This window comes from Podarcis cretensis (genome assembly GCF_951804945.1).
Source record: "Podarcis cretensis genome assembly, chromosome: 14".
Lineage (NCBI taxonomy): Eukaryota > Metazoa > Chordata > Lepidosauria > Squamata > Lacertidae > Podarcis > Podarcis cretensis.
The window spans coordinates 52624572-52643518 of NC_137183.1; the positions used below are offsets into that span (position 1 = coordinate 52624572).

The 18947-nt window shown below is 44.4% G+C and overlaps 1 protein-coding gene and 1 pseudogene across 4 annotated transcripts in view; one reads left to right on the top strand and one right to left on the bottom strand.

The window, feature by feature from the left end:
• Window positions 1-7018: 7018 nt before the first annotated feature.
• LOC307202387 (large ribosomal subunit protein eL27 pseudogene) lies at window positions 7019-7473 on the top strand (annotated as a pseudogene). Its single transcript has one exon. The product of its transcript is annotated as a large ribosomal subunit protein eL27 pseudogene (transcript).
• A 2199-nt stretch (window positions 7474-9672) lies between these two features.
• TTYH3 (tweety family member 3) overlaps window positions 9673-18947 on the bottom strand; it is an 83174-nt gene continuing 73899 nt past the window's right edge. For 2 of the 3 annotated variants that reach the window (XM_079953843.1, XM_079953844.1), the window contains one exon: window positions 9673-17339. Coding sequence is in view for 1 of the 3 variants with exons in the window: in XM_079953844.1 (XP_079809970.1) it covers window positions 17268-17339 (72 nt within the window). In the remaining 2 variants the exon portion in view is untranslated. The remainder of the gene's footprint in view (window positions 17340-18947) is intronic. The other variant, XR_013833147.1, reaches the window with a different exon arrangement.

Here is an 18947-nt window from a genome sequence, read left to right on the forward strand (position 1 = left end):
TCCAGAAGAAAGGTAGAAAATAAACAGAAGGGAATAAATAAATGTATGTACCAAGATTTCACATCTCACTCCCTGAGGATGCAGTTATGCCCTTCAGGAACCACACATGACACTGGCCAAGGGATGCCTCCACTCTCTCATGGTTTGCTCCCCAGTCATAGCATCAAGTTGAGGTGCAACACAGCTTACACTTGAAAGCAGTGCACATGAAATTGCTGTGCAAGGTACTGAAAATGCCTAAAAAGAGCTTTGAGGTGTGTGGGGGCCGATGGCCCTCCAGGTGTTGCTGGGGAATCATAGAATCATAGAGTTGGAAGAGACCACAAGGGCCATCGAGTCCAACCCCCTGCCAAGCAGGAAACACCATCAGAGCAATCCTGACATATGGTTGTCAAGCCTCTGCTTAAAGACCTCCAAAGAAGGAGACTCCACCACACTCCTTGGCAGCAAATTCCACTGTCGAACAGCTCTTACTGTCAGGAAGTTCTTCCTAATGTTTAGGTGGAATCTTCTTTCTTGTAGTTTGGATCCATTGCTCTGTGTCCGCTTCTCTGGAGAAGCAGAAAACAACCTTTCTCCCTCCTCTATGTGACATCCTTTTATATATTTGAACATGGCTATCATATCACCCCTTAACCTCCTCTTCTCCAGGCTAAACATGCCCAGCTCCCTTAGCCATTCCTCATAAGGCATCGTTTCCAGGCCTTTGACCATTTTGGTTGCCCTCCTCTGGACACGTTCCAGTTTGTCCGTGTCCTTCTTGAACTGTGGTGCCCAGAACTGGACACAGTACTCCAGGTGAGGTCTGACCAGAGCAGAATACAGTGGCACTATTACTTCCCTTGATCTAGATGCTATACTTCTAATCATGCAGCCCAGAATTGCATTGGCTTTTTTAGCTGCCGCGTCACACTGTTGGCTCATGTCAAGTTTGTGGTCAACCAAGACTCCTAGATCCTTTTCACATGTACTGCTCTCAAGCCAGGTGTCACCCATCTTGTATTTGTGCCTCTCATTTTTTTTGCCCAAGTGCAATACTTTACATTTCTCCCTGTTAAAATTCATCTTGTTTGTTTTGGCCCAGTTCTCTAATCTGTCAAGGGAGACTCCCACCAGCCCAAGCCAGCCTGGCCAGGGATCAGGGAAGAGGAGAGTTGCAGTCAAGTAGAAACCAGAAGGCCACAGGTGCCCCATGCCCTGCTTTAGTGTCCCCTACAAGAAAAACAGGGAAGTTGTACCAATACATGACCATCATACAGTCAGAAGCAGGGTGGGCAACTACCAATTTTAGTTTATTTTACGTTCCAGTTTTTCCGCATCCTGAAACTAGTTTTCCACATTGCCACTACAATCTACAATTTTTTAAAAAGAAATCCTTCAGAATATTTGTCAGCATTTTGCTGCAAATTTGCCCCAATAAACACCTTGATTAAAACACTTATTTTCTGCAAGCAATTTCTCCTAATGCATTTTTGTACGCATCGTTTGGGTGGAGACACGCATTGCAAAATTTGGAGCAGTGCAAATTTCAAAGGATAGCTGTGCTTTGGTTTGCGGCATGGTTTGAGATTTGCAACTTAGGTAAGTTTATCCTTAAATGCAATCAAAACCACATTTCTCCCTACTGAGCACATATTGTTTGCCTTGATTTCATTGAAATCAGCTTAGCTTTGGCCAAGCTGTAGCCAAAGTTTTGTTGGTCTACTTACTAAGATCCTGACACCCAACTGTCAGAAGAAGCCAGTCCTGTTTAACCATCCATGCACTGGTGGAACATGTAGACCCTGCCACCTATGGGCATCTCTGCAAAACAATTCTACAGAGGTTTTGGACAATACTTCAGGTTGCGTGTTTATTTCTGTTACAAAGGAAAGGCCCAAAGGGGTCTTATGAAGTAGAAACAACATCTTTGTCTGTATGGAGCCATTACAAGTAAACAGGATGTCCTGTCCCAGAAAAGAGCTGCAAGATGAAAGCCTTTAATTTTATTTTATTTTTAAATTGAAGCTTTTTTAAAAAAAGCATGCGACATAGATACCAAAGTAGAAGATGGCCGCAGAAAAGGTTCTATTAAGAAAAAGAAAATGGTAGCCATGGCTGCTTATGGAATGAATCAACACTATAGAATTGCAACATGGCAAGAGAAGTATGGCATTCAGTAGAGACTTAAAATTAAGTTGGAATAAAAAGGCCATGCAACACTCCTCGGGGTCACATGTATGCTGCCCTGACTTCCATGTTGGAAGTAAGGCAGAAAATGTATCTAAACAAAGCACCAATTTCAAGTATTGCTTTTAGTTGTCAGAAAAGACGTCACAACATAGTTCACACAAGTTCTGCAAGCAGGGGGCAGAAGCTATGTTTTTTTCTACTGCATTCTTTTACAGGGACAAGAAGGTCACAGAATTGTAGAACTGGAGAGCTGGAAGGAACCCCAAGGATGATCTAGTCCAGTGCAGGAATCTCAACTAAAGTACCCATAACAGATGGCCACCCAGTCTCCTCTTTTCAAGGCTAAACATACCCAATTCCTTCAACTGTTCCTCGTCAGACTTGGTTTCCAAACCACTGATTATCTTGGTCCTCCCCCTCTGTACCCATTCCAGTTTATCAATATCCTTCTTAAACTGCAGCGCCCAGAACTGGACACAGTATTCCAGGTGTGATCTGACCTGGAATAGAGTGATACTATTACTTCCCTTGATTGGGAAACTAGACTTCTGTTGATGCAGCCTAGAAGCGCATTAGCTTTTTTGCTGCTGCATCACACTGTTGACGCATGTTAAGCTTGTGTCCTAGGTTCGATCCCTGACATTTCCAGGAAGAACCAGGAACGCTGACGAGCCACTCTCTGGCAGTGTGGACTGTGCTGAGCCGGTTGCAGCAATGGACTGACTCAGTATAAGGTGGCTTCCTCTGTCTCTAAAAGCAGCGCCTGGATTTAACATTGGTGAAAAAAGTGAAATACCTAGGGGTGAATTTGACTTCGAAGAATGTAAATTTATTTAAAGATAATTATGAGAAGTGTTGGTCAGAAGTGAAAAAAGATCTTGAAATTTGGACAAATTTGAAACTTTCCTTACTGGGTAGAATTGCTGTTATCAAAATGAATGTACTGCCAAGAATGTTGTTTTTGTTTCAGACGCTACAAATCATTGACAAAATGGACTGTTTTGAGAAGTGGCAAAAAGAAATTTCTAGATTTGTCTGGCAGGGCAAAAAGCCCAGAATAAAATACAAAATTCTCACTGACGCAAAGGAAAGAGGGGGGTTTGCCCTGCCGGACTTTAAGTTATATTATGAAGCAGCAGCTTTTTGCTGGTTGAAGAATTGGCTACTTCTTGAAAACACGGACATTTTAGATTTGGAAGGATATGATAACGTTTTTGGGTGGCATGCATACTTGTGGTACGGTAAGGCTAAAGTGTACAAGACATTTAAAAACCATATTGTCAGGAAAGCATTGTTTAATGTCTGGATGAAATACAAAGATTTATTGGAAAATAAAACCCCTAGGTGGCTCTCACCTATGGAAGCAAAGGCCTTAAAAAAGCTTAATATGGAATCTAACTGGCCAAAATATTGGGAAATTCTGGAGCAGGAGGGAGATAAAGTGAAATTGCAAAGCTATGAGAAACTTAAGGATAAGGTGCGAGACTGGTTACATTATTTTCAAATAAGAGAGGCCTATCACTTGGACAGGAAAATTGGTTTCCAGGTGGAAAAATCAAAGTTGGAAACAGAATTGTTAGAACCCAATGCTAAGATATTGTCGAGAATGTATAACCTGCTGTTGAAGTGGAATACTGAGGATGAAACGGTAAAATCTGCTATGATAAAATGGGCACAAGACGTTGGTCATAACATTATGTTTGTTGACTGGGAACAGTTGTGGACCACCGGTATGAAATTCACGGCATGTAATGCCTTAAGAGAGAATATTATGAAAATGATATATAGGTGGTACATGACCCCAGTCAAACTTGCAAAAATCTACCATTTGCCCGATAATAAATGTTGGAAATGCAAAGAAACTGAAGGGACATTCTTTCACCTTTGGTGGACGTGCCCAAGGATTAAGGCTTTCTGGGAGATGATATACAATGAACTGAAAAAGGTATTTAAGTATACCTTCTTGAAGAAACCAGAGGCCTTTCTTCTGGGCATGGTCGGCCAATTGGTGCCAAAGAAGGATAGAACTTTCTTTATGTATGCTACAGCAGCAGCAAGAATACTCATCGCAAAGTATTGGAAGACACAAGATCTACCCACTCTGGAAGAATGGCAGATGCAAGTAATAGACTATATGGAACTGGCTGAAATGACCGGCAGAATTCGAGATCAAGGAGAAGAGCAGGTGGAAGAGGACTGGAAGAAGTTTAAAGTCTATCTACAAAAACACTGTAAAATCTTTGAATGTTGAGGACATTGAAAAGGAAAAGAAGGGGTTCTAGTGACTGAGTTAAATAAGAGCACAAAGGGAGGGATCAAGAATCAAAATGAACAAAGATTGAGCTTGCTGAACTAATTATTACATAGAATACAAGATCGGGAGGCGGGTGGAAGTAAGGAAAATAAGGTTTTGAAGGTTATAATTGGAAAGTGAGTTTTTTTTTATGTTAAAATCTCCTTTTTTCTCTTCTTTTTTTGTCTATGTTTTCTTTTTCTTTTGTAATGTTTGTGAAAATTCTTCTTTTTGTAACGTTTGTGAAAATTCGCTTTTTTGTTCTTTTTTGTGAAAAATGCAATAAAAATTATAAAAAAAAAATAAAATAAAAGCAGCGCCTGGAAATGGCAATGAGAGAAGCAGAGTGACAGGGATGAAATCCTCCCATCTTGCTGGGAGGAAAACGAAAGGCAGTCTAAGAGGCAGCTGAATGGAGAAGCAGCAAAGGTCACAGAGCTGTGGTTCTCACGTTCTACTCCTTGGCGGCTGGATCATGTCTAGTAAACTATTCACCGACCCGCAGTTGGAACACCGTCCACGAAGAAGCCATCCCACTCACCCAGCTGCTTTGTGTCCATCTCCATTGAAGATGAAGAATGATCTGTGACCAAGTCTGTGGCCCCGACCTGACGCTGGAGCGTAGAAGAAAAAACCCTAACCAGCACCAAATTTGTGTGTTGTGGGCGAGGAGTAAATGTTTTCAGCTGAGCAAAGCTTGAAGCATTGACTGATGAATTATGCAGAATTGGCAAAACTGATGGCTAGACTACGAGAAAAGGACAACAGTGACTTTGAAAAAGAGTGACTTTGAAAAAGAGTGGGAACCTCTTATATTATATTTGCAGAAACAAAAAAAGAACATTGACTCGATGGTAGGATTTAAATAAACATTCACACCTTTATTGATAGAGAACAATTAATGTGATGAAGGAATAATATGGTGGACTGTAAAAATCAGCAGTATATAATAAGGAGGACAACAAATCAGAAATGGAAGCTGAGGGAAGTCCAAAGAGAGGGAGGGGGTGATGATGTGTAATATGTATGTTATTGATATGAGATGTTTGTAATGATAGAAAAGAAAATCAATAAAAAATCCGGGGACTGTCCCCTTACCTTAATCTCGAGTCAGGGCATTTGGCATTGCAGTTCCTTTAGTTTCCCTTCCCAAGTAGAAATTAAGATATCATTTACATACACAGCAAAATGAGTAGACTATACCTTTCAGAGTAGTGTGGGAAACGATCCCTCACATCAAGAAAATCAACCTGCCTCCAACGACAAAGAGAAATAACCAAGTTCTGGCGCAGATCCTTCTCTGCAATGTTATTTTCCAGGGTTTTTTTTTTTGCTGCTACAGCAAAATAGCTAGAATTACTCTTGCATCACCTCGAAAGACTGGTTGAATTGGATGGAGGCAGTGGGTTTTAATCACGCTGCATGTGTTAACTGACTTACAAATGGCAGGATGTCTGGATCATCAACATAACTGGCTGTGTGTGTGTGTGTGAATATAACACCTGAACTTTACTACATTTCATTTCCTTTCAATGTCACAGCTTACAATTCACCCCTTCCCCGCCCATGCAATCTCTCTGTCTCTCTCTCTCTACTACACCAACTCAGTATAACAATTCATGCATCTGACAAAGTGGATTCTAGCTGACAACAGATTTTGCTATCATGAATTCCTTAGTCACTGCTTCAAGGCTCTCTCTTGTTTTTGCCTGGAGGTGCTTAAAATTTTACAGGGGACACATAGGGTGCTGCCGCCACCTGGTGGAAGCAGTGTGACACAAACACTTGAAATGTGAGTAAGCAGAGATAGCATTATGGTCTGCAGCTGAAAGCTGTGGAAACAAGATAGGATTGATGCCGAATGCAAATAGCAACTGGAAGAAGCAGAGATGGACTCCTTTCACAGAACCAAGTTAATCTACCCGCTATCCCACTTGTTAAGGGGCGTGGGTGGCACCACAGAGCCTAGGATTTGCCAGTCAGAAGGTAGGCGGTTCGAATCCCCGTGACGGGGTGAGCTCCCGTTGCTCAGTCCCTGCTCCTGCCAACCTAGCAGTTCAAAAGCACGTCAAAGTGCAAGTAGATAAATAGGTACCACTCCAGCGGGAAGGTAAACAGCGTTTCCGTGCGCTGCTCTGGTTCGCCACAAGCGGCTTAGTCATGCTGGCCACATGACCCAGAAGCTGTATGCCAGCTCCCTTGGCCAAGAAAGCGAGATGAGCGCCGCAACCCCAGAGTCAGTCACGACTGAACCTAATGGCCGGGGCCCCTTTACCTTTATCCCACTTGTTCCTTGTTTGTGTCTTTTTAAAAAAACCTGCATTATTTTCTAGTTCCAGTGTGGCTATTTCAGTTTTGGCTAACCTGATGTGCTCCAATTGCTTTGGATGGCAACTCCACCAGCACCAACTAGCACAATCAGGGAAGGCTGCCTGCACCATGAGGGGCAGACGGGGAAAGCAATGCAGATATTCCGGATATTCCATATCCGGAAACATCATCACTGCACCCTGGGCACCTTCACTGGGTCAGGGTCCCACAACAGGGTGTGGGTGCCATCGCCGCTGCAGCTCCAAGTTTATGAAACCAGGGAAAGTCGTCCTTGTCCTCGCTGGGCATTACTCCGGACACAAAGCTGTTATTGTTAAGAATATTGATGATGGCACCTCTGACCACCCCTACAGCCACGCTCTGATGGCCGGCATCAATCGTAACCCACGCAAAGTGACAGCAAGCATGGGCAAGAAGATTGCCAAGAATTCCAATATCAAGTCCTTTGTGAAGATCTACAATTACAGCCATTTGATGCCTACCAGGTACTCCGCTGATACTCCCCTTGACAAGACTGTTGTCAACAAGGATGTCTGTAGGGACCCTGCGCTGAAACGTAAAGCCCGGCGGGAGGCCAGAGTGAAATTTGAGGAGATATACAAGACAGGCAAGAACAAGTGGTTTTTCCAGAAGCTCAGATTCTGAGTGGCATGCATTTGCACCAATAAATATTTTTTTGGGGGAAAGAACAATGGGGGGGGGACCAATCCAGGCATCTTTTGAATGCAGACGAGAGAAGTATTAACCATCCTGAACAGGTAAGGCGGTGAATTTCACTTTCACTGTCAATACGGTAAACAAAACCCGATCAATATGGCTTTCCCTACAAATGATGGGTCATCATTCCACACCTTTGTGGCAACAGAGCCCACAATGGTTTTTGACAAGAGTTATAAGGTACGACGCAGGTGGCGCTGTGGGTTAAAGCCTCAGCGCCTAGGGCTTGCCGATCGAAAGGTCGGCGGTTCGAATCCCTGCAGCGGGGTGCGCTCCCGCTGCTCGGTCCCAGCGCCTGCCAACCTAGCAGTTCGAAAGCACCTCCAGGTGCAAGTAGATAAATAGGGACCGCTTACCAGCGGGAAGGTAAACGGCGTTTCCGTGTGCGGCTCTGGCTCGCCAGAGCAGCGATGTCACGCTGGCCACGTGACCCGGAAGTGTCTCCGGACAGCGCTGGCCCCTGGCCTCTTGAGTGAGATGGGCGCACAACCCCAGAGTCTGTCAAGACTGGCCCGTACGGGCAGGGGTACCTTTACCTTTACCTTTTTATAAGGTACCACATTTGCAGCTATTGCATCAGGGAAAGTTTTCGTGGCACTATGACTTGGGAGAAGCCTCCCCACAAAATCATGAGCTTTGTCATGCTGTGCATCAGGGCACACTTCCCCATGTCCACATATAATAGTTGAGTTGGAAGCGACAGCAAGAGTCATTTGGTCCAACCCCTTGCAACGCAGGAATCTCAGCTAAAGCATCCAAAACAGAGGGCCATTCAACCTCTGCTTTGAAATGCCCACCGAGTCCACCTGCTCCTGAGGGATTTCGTTCCACTGTCAAACAGCTCTGATGTTTAGTTGGAATCTCACTTTTTGTTACTTGAAGCCATTGGTTCGAGTCCTACCCTCCAGAGCTGGAGAAAACATCCAGCACTGCAGTGCAGAGGGTTGGTCAGCAGGAAATGTACCTCACACAGGCCAAGAAAGGTGAGCCACCCATTTTATGGAGGACGGGTCCCTGCTCTAAGGAGTTCTACCACCTGAAGTTCAATGCAGGGGAAACAAGAGGAAGCAGAGGCAGCAAAATACAGACGGCTGCTTCAGTAACCCCACTTAGACTCAGTTACAGCAGGGCAGCCTTTGCCAATAGATATGCCGTCTACAGTGGATGGGAGTTGTAGTCCAAAAACATCTGGACTGCACCAGGTCAGGGAAGGATGCCATGGACGATGCCAAGGACTGGAGAAGGGGGCACGTCTGCAACCAGTGCTGGTAAGCTATGCCCCCTCCTCTTTCATCCTCTCTTATTGCAGAATAGTAAGGGAGTGGGTGGCACTGTGGTCTAAATCACTGAGCCTCTTGGGCTTGCCAATCGGAAGGTTGGCAGTTCAAATCCCCACAACAGGGTGAGCTCCTGTTGCTCTGTCCCAGCTCCTGCCTACCTAGCAGTTCGAAAGCTTAGCAGTGCAAGTAGATAGATACCGCTGCAGCTCTGGCTTCTGTCAGTGTGTCCCGTTGCACCAGAAGTGGTTTAGTCCTGCTGGCCACATGACCCAGAAAGCTGTCTGTGGGCAAACGCCGGCTCCTTCAGTCTGAAAGTGAGATGAGCGCTGCAACCCCATAGTCGCCTTTGACTGGACTTAACCGCCCAGGGGTCCTTTACCTTTCATTGCAGAATCTAAGCAACCAATTGCATGTTTCTCCCTCTGTGTGTACAAATACATAAAACACAGTCCCCAATGCTAACAAACTATGCCCAAACTTAAATATACAGTGGTGCCTCGCAAGACGAAATTAATCCGTTCCGTGAGGCTCTTCGTATAGCGGTTTTTTCGTCTTGCGAAGCAAGCCCATTGACAGCTTAGCGGATTAGCGCTATTAGCGGTTTAGCGGCTTTTAGCGGATCAGCTGATAAGCGGCTTAGGGCTTAGGAAAAGGGGGGGGGAGGGAAAAAACCCCGCAGGAACTCGCAAGACATTTTCGTCTTGCAAAGCAAGCCCATAGGGAAATTCGTTTTGCAAAGCGCCTCCAAAATGGAAAACCCTTTCGTCTAGCGGGTTTTCCGTCTTGCGAGGCGTTTGTCTTGCGGGGCACCACTGTAAAACAAAAGCCGCAAGGAACAATGGCAGTGATTTAAAATTAAGACACGTAACTCCAGGGCTATGCGTTTTCAAAGTTTATTTTAAAACATTAAACTGAAGCTGAATAGAAACCACAGAAATTACATTTAGAACTTTTTGTTTAGCATTTGCTGAACAAGGGGGGAAAGAAAACCCAAACCAGTAAAAAAAATTAAAAAATGGTTACAGTACAATTTAATAAAACTAATGAGAGGAAAGGGAAGGATACAAAAACAGGCTCACTCCTCAGTTTATACTCCCACAAAATTTCAAAACATTTGGGGTAAGTGCAGAACACTTGAAAGCAACTAGTCATGTTCAAAGGCTTAAAAAAATTACACACATATACATGTGTATCTTTATATAAAGTGGCAGGATATACAGTACAGCCATTGTGGTTTTAAACAAAACCAAGTTAGGAGAGAGAGAAAATGTCAGTTTTGTCTTCACTGGTATGTTTCTGTGACAGTAAGTCAAAAGGTGAGGGAGAGAAGTCCTCAGGCAATTCCCATGTTGACTCTTGTTAACAAAGGATCCAGGACCTATGTTACAGCTAGGAAAAGCAGCCTGGCCTATTCTTGTGCCTTTCCTTGCAGATCACTGCCCAGAAAGCAGAACCACCTTTTTACAGCACGGGGACAAAGACAGTCATCTCCCAATTGTGGCTGCCATTGGTCTGCTAATGAAAAGCACAGCTACCATAGCTGGATCATTCTGGTTGGCAAATCCCAGAAGCAAATTTAACAGCACCAAAACACCTGATGCTGTGTGTGTGTGTGTGTGTGTGTGTGTGTGTGTGTTAGCAACATTCTTGCCAACTACTTCCAACGCTCTCTGGAGATGGAGCCCTTGTGGTGGAGAAATTCAGAGTATAAGAATCCTAACGTAAAATAGAAAAAAACCAACATTGCATAGAGAGGACAGTGGTGTTGTTCTTGTTGTCGAAGACACTCAGCACCTAGAATGATCCTGAGGGAGTAGAGCAACCCCTCTTTAAATATTGAAAGGAATAACGCTTTGCTTTCCTCATAGCTGCCTGCTTAAAAACTGGCCTTTTCTTCCTTTTTTGGTCCAAGTGCACCCAGAAGGGGCAGTTTTCTGTTATAAATAAATAAATAAAAGCCCACACCTCTGCATCTTCCTATGCAGGACGTCAAAGCAAAACTTCACCTAGTTGGGCGAGAGGAGAGTCGCCTCGTTTACAGAGGAAAAACTGAAGTCTAGTGAAGCCAAGCCATCTCCCCAATCCCACCGCCAAACTCTCATCTGACAACTGCATGTCAGTCAAGAATGAAAAAAGTCTAGGCTCTAGGGGATCCCAGCTCTCACCTTTAATGGTCCCATCAAATTTCCCACTCCTGATACAGCGACTCCTTTAATCAACCACCCCACGCTTTAGAGGTTATGGGAGCTTAAGCCATGGGTTGCCAATGAAGCTCTTGAGATCTCCCCCTGCAAGAGCCTCTGAGCCTCCCCACTCGCTCCCCCACTTGATCATTAGGCAATAAAGGTGGTTAAAAGTACATAGAGCTGAAACAGGAAGTTGGAAGAGTGGCTCTCTCCCACTTCCTTTTCAGCACTGTGGACTTCTCAAGGCTGAGATTAATTCTACTGGGTCATTTTTTAATTGGATCCCTTGGAAAAGCAAAGTGTGTCTCTGCATCTTCTCTCTTGGGCAAGCTCAAAAATAAAGATTAGCAGCAGAGATTCTTTCTTGTTTTAGCAGATAACATTCCAGGAATCAAACTCTGCAGTCCTGCAACTAGCTGTGCATAGTAATTTCTCTCTCTCTCTCTCTCTCACACACACACATAAATGGCTAAGATCCAAGAAGCTACTCTAGAACAGGCTCCCTCAGTCTTGGCCCTCCAGATGTTTTGAGACTACAAATCCCATCATCCCTGACCACTGGTCCTGCTAGCTAGGGATCATGGGAGTTGTAGGCCAAAAACAGCTGGAGGGCCAAGTTTGAGGAAGCCTGCTCTAGAGGTTTCCAAAGGCTCTCACATGCCCTGTAGACTCCTTTCAAACAGCAAGCTCCCATGTGGCTCAGGGCCTGCTCCTCAAGACATGTTCAAACTGGGTTAGACTTAAGGTTTTTGAGGTCCTGGCCAGCCATTAGTTAAAACAGGGTGTGGAAAGCCCTCCAGATGTTGTTGAATTACAGTTCCCATCATCCATGATGATTCGAACCATTGGCTGGGGCTAATGGGAGTTGGAGTCCAACAACATATGGACACTGGTTTCCCATCTAAGTTACAGATTAATCGTGAGTAACAGAAATGGGAAATATCTAAGGTGAAGAAAAGGGGAACCCAGCTGATTTAATATTGCAGGCAATTCAAAGAGAGCACAATGAATTATAGCCTGAAAATTCAGGAAATGTATGAGATAAATGTTTGTAAGGAGTTGAAATCCAAGCCTCCTAGCTATTAATCCTCATGGGATGCTGGTCCTGGAAAAGAAAGATCTTGCCTGATATTCAAAGCCTTGCTAAGGATGGCAGAGAGTCTGTACGCTCTCCTGAAACACTGGCTGAGAGCAGGCAAGAACAGTGTAAGTTAACACTGGCTTGTATCCGTGTGGCCTTTTAAGAAGTATTTTTTGCATGTGAATCACATAAGCTTGCCTCCAGTTCATGAGTACCACACAAAAACTTACGCATGGGACACATTTCACACAACCAAAACTATCCCACAGTATCTCTGCTACAATCAGCATTGCTACAATCTCTGCTACACAGCATTATGTGAAACGGTCCTATGACTTTCAGCCTTCCATGCTGAAGTAGGAACTTGAACTGCAGGCTAAAGCTGTGTCAAAAGAGAGCAGCTCAACTTCTTTCTCATGGCCACTGCGACACTGATTACTGCAAAATGTAGGTAGTATTCTTCCCCTTTGTGAACACACACAATGCTCATCCTAACAGGGGATAAAGAGCAGAGGCGGCACAGGCTTTCTAAATAGTGTTTAGCACCAAGAATTTCAAGACATGCACGAATTCAAGCCAAGTGAAACTGGCTCCCCATCTGCTTACAGTAAGTAGCCCGCCAGGAGTTTCAACACTGCCATTTCTGCACTTCCAGGCAGGCAGAAAAACAAAAACAGGAGGCTTGTTGAGTGAGGTGTGCTGTTTGGCTTGGTAGGTCACAAGCTGTATGGCCCAGATGCATCTAGATGCCACCAAGTGTCTGGGCTAAGCAGTAATGTGGAAGCTTTAATTATTCTTGGAAATCGTACCCTGAGCACACACACACAAACACCTTTCCATGAACATGCAATCTGCGGCTTAGGAAATTCTGGGCCTCCCTCTCCTTCTATCACTGCTAAGCTGGTCACACCCGAGGCACTAAATTAAAATATGTTTCCATTGGTATTTAACAAGGAATAGGGGACAACAGAGGAGAATCGAACTCCTCAGATCGGCATACGTGGATGAACGCCAAGTTCGTACACTGAACCCTTCTTTTTTCTTTTTCTTTTAATAAGCAAAAATGAACTCAAAATGGAGTCAGCTAACATTAACATACAGGATACAAAACACTACACTTATTTCCAGGACAGCACACATACAAAAAAAATAAATTCACAGCCAAGTCTTGATTCAATTTCCTTTTTTTTTTTTAACAATTACAATGCAGTCTTGAACACTGGACGCAGAGAGTCCAACATGCTATATACATTTCACATTGTGGAGATGTTTGTGTGCTTGACAAGGTTCTTGGTTCACAATTGGTTTTTTTTAATAAAAAAAGTGCTGTGACAATGCCATGGGGGTGTTTTTTTAGGGGGGAGGGGAGGAACATGACCAAATAAAGCAGACAAGCAGATGGCCACAGATGCACTGGGGGTGGGGGAAGAGAAAGAAAATCAAAAGGAGAGTCTTTACCACTCCAGTTTCCCATTCCGTTGTCTCACTGCTTCATTTAGATTCTGATCAGACAGTTCTAGATATTAGTCTTCCTCCCTCTCCAGAATTTCAGAAACTAAATCAAAGTTAGGGCGATGGTTCTGAAATGATTTGAGAGTCGCTGAGGAAATCAGCCAGGACACATTCCAAGCAATATGGTCTTGAGATTGTTCCCCACCCCCACCCCCATCACATTACTTAAAAACTCATACAAATTAGGACAGAGAAAAAATAAAGTTTTTGTGGTTTCACTTGCTATACCAAAGATATTTAAGAGCCCCAACAGGCACCAAAGCCAGCTAAAAGATAAAACCGGCCAGTCAGCAATTTGGAATTACCGTAGTCTGTTCGGAAGCTGGCCTGGAGGACAGGGCAGAGTGGGGGTAGAACAAATGATGCAGAGAACTCCTGAGAAGCCGATTCCACAGACATGCTGCAACCATAGATGGTTTGGGATTGCACAAGAGACTGCATAGAGAAGTCACCTCACTTGCCGGTCACCACTGTGCGCACTTTTCCTCGTGCCAGTGCAAATGCCCCCACACGCAAGCTTCTTTTTCAGAAGTAGGTCCACTTAAACTAGCCTTGGAAAATCCCCACGTGCTGTTGGTGTCACTCAGGAATCCATATCGGTGTTGTTCTTTTCGTTTTTTTAAGAAAGAGGTTCAATTAAAAACCAAGTTGAGTCTTGCCCACGTTAATTAAGATATACACCAAGGTCCTGCATTGCATGCAACGAGGCAGTTAGATGCTGCGACTCTACGGAAGTTGGGAAAAAAGTCACAGCAAGTCCAGAGTCTCCCAATCAAATCCACACAGTTGAGACCTTGCAGCTTTGCCTTATAGCATCACTTTTCCCCAAATGGTCTCCTTCTAGAAATCCAATGGAAGATACTAAGCACACCTCCATTTGGCAATTCATGATCCACCAGTGTCCCCAGTTGCTCCTTCCTCTTCAGAGCGTAAGTTGCAGCTACACCTTGGACAAAGGCAATTTCTATAGTGGTTACTGTAATGTTGTTGTTGGTCCCTTGGTTAGCATCAGTATGGACAGACAGCATTTACTGGAGCATCTGCAGGGGGTTGGGCTACTTGACCCTTCGTGTCCTTTCCAAATCTACAGCTCTATGATTTCATACTCTGTGAATCTCTTCCTTTCTACACTAGTGGGCGTGGGGTGGGAGAGACCTCGTTTAAAGGCTTGCCTTTCTCAAGCCATTAAAAATCATGGCTAGGCTACCAAGGCTGATATTTAGGGGCTGCTTCTCCAGTACAATCTGAAAACTGTTCCATAAATTTAAGGTGTTTCAAGTGTACACCTACATTTTTTTTTGTTTTAGAAGCATGAACAAACAAGGTGTTTCAAAACCATGTACCTAAGCAGAATGAGGATTAACTCCCAACTGAGTGTGCACTCAATGGCAAATGTGGGTTTGCTGCTTTGCAATGCACAGTATGGTCCTTAGAGTGGGAAAAGAGACAGTTTTGGAGCTAGCCAGATGGAAAGTAATTATCAAAAGGTTGCCGGATGGCAGGGAGGATATAAACATTTACAGTCTTTAACTTTTTAGACCCCTCTCCTAATAGTATTGGGTAGCATATGACCATAATCTATACCCAGAGGTAAATTTAAAGGCTTACTATACTGTTCATATACACGTAAATCTTTTGGACAACTGACTGAAGACTGTTTCAGTCTTTTCTTTCTATCCTTCTGCAGGCAGCACCCAAAGATCCCATGGTCCTCCACTTTCTCAGTAAGCAGACTGCAAAAGAGTCACACCCTTGTAGGAAGTAACCTATTTCCAAGGAGAAGGCATACAGACCTTCCCCTGAGAGCAGCCCTTTGCTAATGGAAGAGATACGGGTTATCAAGGGGGTGAACAGCTCAGCTGATTAGAGTGTGGTGGTGCTACTAACATCAAAGCTGCAGGTTTGATCCATATGGGGCAGCTGCATGTTCCTGCATTGCAGGAGATTGGACTAGATGATCCTCAAAGTCCCTTTCAACTCTACAATTCTATCATTCTATGTCTGGAGGAGTTCTCCTCCAATACTGTCCTAGGTGATGGGACAAACTCACTGTGGCTTCTCCGTGAACTTAAATGAGGACCCCCCAAGTTCTGATAAAGGTGCCACGCAAAAAAGTGATCTGGTATCCCAGCTGACATTGGAAGGTATTTTACCCTGTCTCTAGTCACTTGTTGCGGGATAAGTTACACAGAAATGAAAAATCTAAGTATTAAATAAGTAAAGGCCTTCCCTGTCCAGTATTTCCTGTTGTCACCCCCCACCCCTGGACCCCCATGGTGTTTTATCAAATAGAGCACCTTCAGTGCAGCAGCTGTGGGACTGGTGCAGGCATCCCTGAACTTTGATCTCTCTCAATCTGCTGCTGATCTTTGTTGCCAGCACACATCATTTTAAGAGGCAACTGGAATGTGGTTTGTGCAGCCAATATGAGAGATTAGCATGACGGGCCAAAGAGGGTGGGTGGGAGAAAAAGCAAATATCAAACCTGTTCTGACATTCACAGTATTTTTGCTCCCCAATTCTGGGATACAGGAGCAGCCTAAATCTGTAGATTGATTGTGGAGCTCTCCCAAAGGTCTATATCTGAATCCAACGCTTCTAGGGTATTGCATGTCCCAATGCTCAGAAAAAGCAGTAAGTCCATCTTGCCACAGGGGAACATTTGCACCGAACCTGGCTGGCACTCTTAGTTGCGCTTTTATCATGTTACACTCGTGCCATGCGGGCAACAGCAGAGATAAGATCCTTCTCTCCCCCGTCTAATGCTTCTTAAACATTGTCCTGAAATATTTTGGCACCAGAAGGAATGCTGGCTCCAGTTTCATGTCTGTACATCAGTGTCAAAGAACTTCTGCTGATTGCTATTAGAAAGTCTAGTGGCAAAGTAGAGTGGGAAAATTCAGCACAGCCGATGTGAACTCATCCATGCATGTGGGTGCATGCATAGCGTGTGGGGAGTGAAAATACAGCAGTTGGCAAGGGAAGCCCCCTACTTCTCCCCAGGTGTTTGCACCTAGGTCTAAATAGAGGGAGAGAGAAGTAAACTTGTACTGGAAGAGGATGATTGAATCAGCAGGCCTTCTCATTCTAACATGGAAGGAAGAGGTGGCCTCCCAGATTTGTCGATCCTGGAATGAGGAGACGCTTCTCTAGGGTAGCATAGAGATGAGAGATATGCAGTAGAAGCTGAGTGCACGTGAACTTTATGACAGTGTGCGCATTAAATATGGCTTCCTCGGATTAGTATGTCGCATCCATAGTACTTCTGTAAGATGATCCACTTTTTCTAGGCTTGACTCACAACACCATTTTCGTCCTCAATGAATTAGACAGAGGCCTGGCAGAAAAGGTGGCAAGCGGCTTGCAATTTCCTGATTGGCGGTCAACAAAAGCTGATCCCACACATAGCAGGGCAACATGGGTGAACTGGCGAGTCTCCTGCAGGTGTGCACAGGACCTTGCTTCTCTGTCCACTCCTGCACACACAGGTGCAAGTAAGTATAGCCTTAATCAGTAATAAGCTTCCACCTAGCTTTGCCCCAAGTGCACTCCAAAGGGGTGGAGAAGCAAGAAAAGCAACTGAGCTGGATTCAGGACAGAAAAAAAGCAGGGCTGTTCTGCGAGGACAACACAGGATGGCAGCAGTTGGCACGTTTTGTTCCTTTTTTTTTTTAACTTAGACCACATTCTAGTTTTTAATGCACACTGCCAGAGTCTGGCCGAGGCTGGTTGGTGGCGAGGTATTTGGCTCTCATGCTGGAGGTGTACTGGAGAAAGAGAAAAAAACACAAAGAAGATAGTAGATCAATTCAGAGTAATCGGCAAGACCTTAAGACTCAAGTATTGCTTGATACATCCCCTTGTATTAAGATTTGAAGTTAGATATCAAATGGTTAATCATCCTTTCCGACGCCTTAACAAAAGGTTCACCTAGGCTTCTGACAGATGCCAGAACCAAAACTCCTGGGTGTAGAAAAGGGCTTGGAAGATATATGCATAACAAATCCCATGATTTTTTGAAGGAAAGCCTCGGCAGTTAAGCTGGTATAGAAACAAACCTAAATTTGGAATTTAGACAGGCCATGAGTGATACGCCTATTTACAAAATACTTGCAGTGATCAATCCAAGTGCTCCCTGATTAAACAGTGAGGAGAAAAAGCAGAGATTTGGCTCACCAGATTTCCTCTTTCAATCATGCAAAGAAAGGAAGAGATGAGTGGCAATATATAGATACATTGCTATATCTATATTTTTTACTATGAAAGAAAAAAATGGAAAATTTAAGGGCACCATATGTGTTGCAAACTGAGGGCTGCCCAGGAACCCATGCTGGGAGATATAAAGCAGGGTCAGGTCTTCTAGAGGCATTGCTACAATCACTGGCACAAGGTGGGAAAGAGGAGCTGGTGAGGGGGACACAATCCTACCTTTCTGTCATATAATGCAACAAAACACATTGATAAGAAGCCAATTATGCATATACAGTGGTGCCCCGCAAGACGAATGCCCCGCAAGACGGAAAACCCGCTAGACGAAAGGGTTTTCCGTTTTGGAGGTGCTTCGCAAAACGAATTTCCTATGGGCTTGCTTCGCAAGACGAAAATGTCTTGCAAGTTCCTGCGGGTTTTTTTTCCTTTCCCCCCCCCCTTTTTCTAAGCTGCTAAGCCGCTTATCTGCTTATCCGACAAGCCGATAAGCCGCTAAAAGCCGCTAAAAGCCGCTAATAGCGCTAATCCGCTAAGCCGTCAATGGGCTTGCTTCGCAAGACGAAAAAACCGCTAGACAAAGAGACTCGCGGAACAGATTAATTTCGTCTTGCGAGGCACCACTATATATATATATATAGAGAGAGAGAGAGAGAGAGAGAGAGAGAGAGATAGGCATTTGTTATACACACTTGAACCAGCACATAATAAAAATAACCCAACATAAAAACCAACAGTCCAAACATTGATACAGTCCACCCTACAAATCCATCCATCCATCCATCCATCCATCCATCCATCCATCCATCCAGGAGCCAGCTAAAACACAGCAGAGCACCCTTCAGCTGCAGGGCCCTGCCTTTAAAAGTGACATTTTCGCTTGCCAATGGAAGACCGACAAGGAGGAAGGAACCCAGGCAGATATGCCAGAGGATGGTCTGAGGACACAAGATGTAGTACCCTGAGCTCCCTACTCTGGCAGCTGGTAGTTCTGGGTCTGGGTTGGTACCTGGGCAGTAGACCACTGGAAATCCTTTGCATGCTGCTTTGAGTTCCAAGGTGGAAGAAAGGCACAATATAAATGAAATGAAATAAAGTAAAAATAAAAGTGTCTCCCAAGGAAGTGTGTTTCCTCCTTAGAGTCAACTTGGTGTTATCCCAGAGTCACT